At 44.0% G+C, this 7,349-nt stretch overlaps 1 protein-coding gene across 2 annotated transcripts in view; it reads right to left on the bottom strand.

Moving 5' to 3' along the window:
- AHCYL2 (adenosylhomocysteinase-like 2) overlaps positions 1-7,317 on the bottom strand; it is a 229,582-nt gene extending 222,265 nt beyond the window's left edge. For both annotated transcript variants that reach the window (XM_011939580.1, XM_011939581.1), the window contains exon 1: positions 6,895-7,317. In XM_011939580.1, coding sequence (XP_011794970.1) covers positions 6,895-7,254 — 360 coding nt within the window. In that variant the 5' untranslated portion in view covers positions 7,255-7,317. The remainder of the gene's footprint in view (positions 1-6,894) is intronic.
- Positions 7,318-7,349: the final 32 nt, after the last annotated feature.

Genomic DNA, 7,349 nt, shown 5'->3' with positions numbered 1-7,349 from the left:
ACCTCTGCCTCCCGGGTTCAAGCAATTCTCCTGCCTCAGCCTCCCGAGTAGCTGGAACTACAGGCGTGTACCACTAAGCCGGGCTTTTTTTTTTTTTTTTTTTGTATTTTTTTAGTAGAGACGGGGTTTCACCATGTTAGCCAGGATGGTCTTGATCTTCTGACCTTGTGATCCGCCCACCTTGGCCTCCCAAAGTGCTAGGATTACAGGGATGAGCCACCGCGCCTGGGCCAAATACCCTTCCTTTATATAGGTTCTAAGCTAAGAACTAGGTGCCCCAAACCAATAGATTTCTACTGATAGACCCTTGAAAAAAAAGAAAAGAAAATCACCAGCTATTAGTGCAAGTGTCCAAGAGGGAAATAGCTAACTGAATTGTTGCACGATATAGCTGGGGAAAAGGGAGACTGACACCCACACAAATAATCATCTAATTTAATCAAAGTAATTTTAGACTTGGTAACTGTTATGGAAGAAACGTCAATTCACTGCTGCTTTCTGCTAGGCTCTCACCAAATTGCAGGCCATAGGTCATTCAGACTATAAAAAGCTCCCACAAATTCCACAGAAACCTGATCATGCTTACTAAACCTCTCGTCGGGTGAATGGAATTTTAGCTCCTCTAATTGTGTCTACCACCTGAACATGACAGCAGGGCAGTGGATCAGGGCAACTGCCAAGATTGTTCTCTTCCCATCTGCCTCAGTTGCACCTCTCTGAATTATTTAAACAAAAACCACCATGAAATAAACTGCATATTCTTTATAAACTTGACAAAGGGTCTGAATAAAGATTACAACAAACTTTTTCCTCATTGTGGGGGAAGGAATCATTTTCAAGGAAATTATACAATAAACTCACTCTCCCTTTTTAATGAACCATCCATTTCTTCAAGTAACTGAACGCTGAGAATGTAAGTAGTAGTAGTGGTAATAGTAATCGTCTTCCTCAAGACATCAAACACACAACTGCAACTTCAGCTCCTAAAGCAGCTCTTTTTTTTTTTTTTTTTTTTGAGACAGAGTCTCATTTTGTCGCCAGGCTGCAGTGCAGTGGCATGATCTCGGCTTACTGCAACCTCCACTTTCCGCATTCAAGCGATTCTCCTGCCTCAGGCTCCTGAGTAGCTGGGACTACAGGAGCGCACCACCATGCCCAGCTAATTTTTTGTATTTTTAGTAGAGACATTGGCCAGGATGGTCTTGATCTCTTGACCTCATGATCCGCCTGCCTCGGGCTGCTTTCTCAGAAAATTAATAAATTACTCACAAAAACATATGGTAAGACCTTTAACCACGCAATAAATAAAAAGAAACTGTAAGTACCAAAAAAAATCTACCCAAAATATACACATTAAGATTTAGGGCCAGGTGCAGTGGCTCACACCTGTTATCCCAGCACTTCGGGAGGCCAAGGCCGGCGGATCACGAGGTCAGAAGTTCGCGACCAGCCTGGACAATATGGTGAAACCTTGTCTCTACTAAAAATACAAAAATTAGCCAGGCGTGGTAGCGTGCGCCTGTAGTCCCAGCTACTTGGGAGACTCAGGCAGAATAATTACTTGAACCCGGGAGGCAGAATTTGCAGTGAGCCAAGACTGCACCACTGCACTCCAGCCTGGGTGACAAAGCAAGACTCCATCTCAAAAAAAAAAAAAAAAAAAAGAGATTTAGAAGGTTCGTCCTGAGTTTCAAACACAGTACTATTTGAATTGGAAAACAACAGTTTAGGGCTCTGTTAGCTCCATCACATTACTGTGTAACCTTGAGACAAATTCCTTAATCTCTTCAACCCTCAGTTTCTTTAATAAAACAAAGAGAACACTAGCTATCTTCAAGGCCTCTTAAAAGAATGACATAAAACAGCATATGTAAAGATCTAAGTATACACTAGGTATACAGTAGGAATATTCTTCCCTTTGTAATTTTCAAAAGCTCTCATCAAAGATTGACTCAGAGAGATGGTGAAGCTTAAAGAATAGGGAAAAAGTGTCAGCTGAACAGGAAGAAAGGGTATACTCTGCAGGTACTCCAGATTTATTTATAACTTTAAAAATATGGATAAATTTCTCAGATTATCAGTAAATTACTAGTGTAAAGCTGCATCATTGATCTTGAAATGCTTTTCTGTATAAGATGCTTTTATTCTCCTCTTCTAAATTTACAATTCTTTCAGGTTCTACATTTGTACAAAAATGTACAAGTTCCACATTTGTATCATCCTCTTCCTAAAGCTCTGACTCAGACCTGCCTTACTCTGGTCTTGGGATGACCTAAGCCTTAGCCAGACAGACACGCCTTAGAGTTCACTTAGTATTCTAAAAGACCTCTGGAAGAAAGCAAGAACTCAGCATATAAGAAGTTAGAATCAGTGTGGCATAAAGAAAAGGACATGGGCTTTGGAAACGGACAGCCCTGGGTTTCTAGATATATAACCTTGGGCCAGGCACTTAACCTCCCAGGATCTCATTTCCGCATCTGTAAAATGGAGATAATGCCACCCATATCTCATAGTATTGTTGTGAGGATTACAGAACCCCTACGACAACTCCTGGCACATAAAAGGCTAATGGCTCACGTCTGTAATCCCAGCACTTTGGGAAGCCAAGGCGGGCAGGTCACATGAGGTCGGGAGTTTGAAAGCAGCCTTACCAACATGGAGAAACTTCATCTCTACTGAAAACAGAAAATCAGCCAGGCATGGTGGTGCATGCCTGTAATCCTAGCTACTTGGGAGGCTGAGGCGGGAGAATCGCTTGAACCCGCGAGGCGGAGGTTGTGGTGAGCTGAGACCACGCCATTGCACTCCAGCCTGGGCACCAAGAGCGAAACTCTGTCTCAAAAAAAAAAAAAAAAAAGGCTAATTATTGGTAACTGTTATTATAGCCCAACTGTCAATTGCCTTACTGAACACTTTTCAAAACAGTACTTTTGTAACAGGCAAAAGGAGTCATACTGCTCCCACATTCCCAGATTCCCATGTCTTTATCCAAAACATTCCATTTTAGTACTCTATAATTAACCAAATCAAGAGTTTAAACAATTCAGGACAAGAAGTGCTAACATGGCTCAACTCATTCTCTCCTGACAGCAACAAAGCCAGTGGAAGGTGGATATGTTTGCCAAAAGCAATAAAGAGTCTGTTTCAACATGGTCATTACTGATACTGATGTAAGCACAATCTAGTTGAGGTTCTTGGACTTGCAGCCTTATTGTCAGAAAGTTTTAATATTTCTGAAATAAATCCTCTCCTGCCTTGTTTTCCCTGCTGTGCTCCAACACTTCTATCACTCATTTTCAAGAACACAAGGAAGAAATCCCTTTCAACTACTACTACCTCATTCCCTGTGAAACTTATCTTCCCATTTCCCAAATTACTTCTTACAGAGATTTTTGGCTTGCTGGGTTTACTTGATGTCAGTTTATGAAAAAAGATATTATATTTAAATATATCATAGCCAAATAACATGATCTGGCCCCCAGAGTACCACAAGTTACAGGATGGAGGCAGGTGCCAAAGATAAGATGTGACTGAGTAAACTGCACACCATATGTTCCTTCTTATTAACTACTTCACTTGGGAATTCTGGCTCTTGTAAAAAGTTTATTTCCCTTGTGTGGCTGAGCAGAGTAACAAAACTAAGAAAACTGATGATACGTGAATGAAGTAGGGGAAATCATCTACGGAAATGTGACTTAAAATAAATGTTTGTACATGACAGTTACAAAACAAATGCAACAGTCACCAGCTCCACAGCCAAAGGCAGCTATTTCAATACTAGTATCCTCAGTCCCTTCGTATGCTATAAGAAAAACAGCGAGGAGTCAAGGTCAGAGTGGTTATTTACATAGACAATCTAAGAATCAACAAAGACTCAACAAATCAAAATGTCACACTGCAGTCCCTTCGTGAGATGACTTTCAACGTAGGGAAAGAAGGGCAGTCTCGGGCACTTATTTTGATTTAGCCAATTCAATAACAAGGTTAAAGATTGGGCACCTGAAAAGCAGCTCAGCAATGCCCTAAATTTCATCATCCAGCTGTATCCTTTGCCCAGAGCTTCACCTGCTTAACTTTCAGCAGAGAAGTTGTTTTTTTGGTGCAATTAACATTGTAAGGCAAGCTCAGCCCTGCCTTCCAATAGCCTTGAGGCTGCTGAGTAAATCTAGAATCATGGAACATAGATTTGATGCTGAAAAAACAGGAAGATGGTTCAACGACAAGGAAAATTGTCAAGAAGCACATCTAGAAGACAAACAGACTCTAGTATGCTGGTCTTTGATTTTTTAACTTTTTTTTTTTTTTTTTTTTCTGAGACAAGGCCTCACTCCAGCACCCAGACTAGAGTGCTCATTGCAGCCTCAACTTCCTGGGCTCAGGTGATCCTCCCACCCCAGCCTCCTGCTTTTTTTGTTTTTGAGACAGAGTCTCGCTCTGTCGGTCAGGCTGGAGTGCAGTGGCATGATCTCAGCTCACTGCAACCTCCACCTCCTGGGCTCAAGCAATTCTCCTGCCTCAGCCTCCCGAGTAACTGGGATTACAGGCGCCTGCCACCATGCCTGGCTTATTTTTGTATTTTTAGTAGAGACGGGGTTTCACCATGTTGGCCAGGCTGGTCTCGAACCGTTTTTGTTTTGTTTTTTATTTTTTGTTTTTGCCACCCCAGCCCCCTGAGTAGCTGGGACTATAGGCACACATCACCACGCCCAGCTCTGTATTTTTTTTTTTTTTTCCCTGTTTGGAGAGATAGGTTTTTCACCATGTTGCCTGGTCTCGAACTCCTGGGCTCAAGCAATCCGCCAGCCTTGGTCTCCCAAAGTGCTGGGATTACAGGTTTGAGCCACCGCGCCCAGCTCTGTATTTTTTTTTTTTTTTCCCTGTTTGGAGAGATAGGTTTTTCACCATGTTGCCTGGTCTCGAACTCCTGGGCTCAAGCAATCCGCCAGCCTTGGTCTCCCAAAGTGCTGGGATTACAGACGTGAGCCATGATTTTTTAACTTCTTTATATAGAATATATTGAACTGTGTGAACCTTTCAGAGGCGGTCATGGTGGCTTGCACTTAAGCCATGATGGGAGAAATAAAATAAAATCAATTATTCATAATAAAAGCACTAATAATAAGAATATCATTTAAGACTTTATGTGCCAAGCTCAATGCTAAACCTTTCACAAATATTTCTAGTCCTCAATCATAATTAGTACTTTCATTTTATAGAAGAGGAAACTGATTTGTGTAATTTGAAAATTACCCAAAAGGTAGTAATGGGGGTACTGGGCTTCATATCCAGGTCTGCCTGACTGTAAACCTCATGCTCTAAAAGCAATTTGTCAAACACTTTTAGCCTAAAGAGATCTAACCAAATTACAAATTTTAAACATAAACAGTCTTAATCACAAGAACATGACTTGACCAAAGTTACAAAGTATCACAACAAGTCAGAAGTATGCTTTGAATTTCCAGACTCATATCTAGGTACTCCCAGCACTGGTGCTGCTGCCGCCTCTCTTTTTTACTTTACTTTTTTTCTTTAAACTCATTTCTGCAGGATGCTGCCTCTTTCTACTGTAATTCTTCCCAGAGGAGTTTCATACTGCAAATGACAAAGACACTGTCTAAAGCATTATAGAAATTCCTTCAGTCTTGTCTCTGACTTACAACCTAAATTTGTAGAGTTAGGATGAAAGGATTATCTGCTATACCTTCATCATGGGACTATGACAACAAAAAGTTATGGTAGATCCAAGATTTCAATTCAGCTGAGTCTCACACAAAAAACCAATGCACACTTCCCGTTTCTTTGTTGCTGTTCTGATAAAGCAATTAAAAACCATTCACAACAATTAAAAAAAAAAACATTAATCCCTGTGCCCATATTGTGTCTAGGAAATTGGAGCTGTAAGTCCTTTTTATACGATCCACACTTCTGTCTTTTCCAATACTTGCCCTGTTTTTCTGTGCTGATTTAGCTTTAAGAGAGAAAGAGAGATAAGCTTTGAGAGAGAAAGACAACTATGGATAGACAATGTACGGGTAATACCGGGCTATCATCCATCTAGGCAGTTACTTCTTGGTATTCTGAGACCTCAAAACTGTCTGAAAGGAGCTGACGCCTAAGACCGAAAACCCCACAAAGATCGTCTTTCCCAAAAGTAGCAGCATTTCTTCCTATCATTTTCAGATTATAATAAAGGAACCAATAAGACATTCATTCTCTTCATACACAAACTAATAATCCTGGTGACCAACTATACTAGCAGGGAGGACAAAGCTCTTAAGATGAAAGAGTGAGGAGAATCTCTCCATTACCCTTTTACATATTCAGGGAAGAGAGAATATTGCAGTCGCTGGAAATGAAGCGCACAGCATCGTGTTGCTGTATGGACACGGTTGGCCACAGAAAGGCGGAAAGTCATCAATTGTACGGAAACCAGACAACTCTGACGATTTCTATGCAAGGTGACTACACCTTACTCGTTCTCCAAGTATTATCTTTTCATCCTTATTGCTGGGTGAACTCCCGTGAGCCGTAAGGTTTTTCTATACCATCGAGGTCTCCTCCACGATAGGTTGGAAAATCACACTCGGGAGCGTGTTGGGGGCGCGGGACGTACTATTAGATGTCTCTCCTCCCGCTGCCTATTCCAAGTAGTAGGGGAGAGCGCTACCTCCATGTTATCAGAGCGAAGTACGGCGGTGCCTCCTGGAGTCTCCGCTCCCAGCACTACGGGCCGGCTCGGGGGCATCTCTGAGAGAGTGGGTTTGAGGGGACAAGGGGTATCTCTGGTCCTGCGATCAGAAAGGAGGGTGTGGAGGGTAGTGCCGCCGTGCCAAGAGGATCTGCTGTTCCCCTCCCCTCCCTTCCTCTCCTAGAGAGGTAGCCCGGCCCCAGTACCTTCTTGATTGTGCGCGGCGCCTCGGTGACGGTGCCGTCGGGGCTGACCAGGGCCTCGCCGCCGTCGCGGTGCCGCTGGTGCTGGTGATGTGGGTCGCTCCGCTTCATGGCCGACGCCTGAGGCACCTTCCCGGCGGCGGGGCTGAGAGCGGCGGCGGGCCCAGAGCCCGGGCCAGGGGCCGGGGGGCGCTCCGCGGCGGGAGCTGGAGCCTCAGGGTCTCCACCGCCCGCCGCGGGGGCCATGGCGCCCACGGCGGCCGTGCTCAGTCCTAGTTGCGACTCCGCCTCGGAGGGGCTCAGGTCCTTCAGCTCCACCTCAGGCACCTTGGCTGCAGCCGCAGACACAACCTGCACCGACATCACCGCCTCCGCTGCAACCGCCGGCTCAGACTCCAGCTCCAGTTCTTGGTCGGCCCCGCCTCCCGCCTCCCTTCCTCTTCCCTCCCCCATACCCC

The sequence above is a fragment of the Colobus angolensis genome, unplaced genomic scaffold, assembly GCF_000951035.1.
Source record: "Colobus angolensis palliatus isolate OR3802 unplaced genomic scaffold, Cang.pa_1.0 Scaffold182, whole genome shotgun sequence".
Lineage (NCBI taxonomy): Eukaryota > Metazoa > Chordata > Mammalia > Primates > Cercopithecidae > Colobus > Colobus angolensis.
Note: the sequence above shows the minus strand (reverse complement) of the source record. Positions and strands in the feature narration are given on the sequence as shown.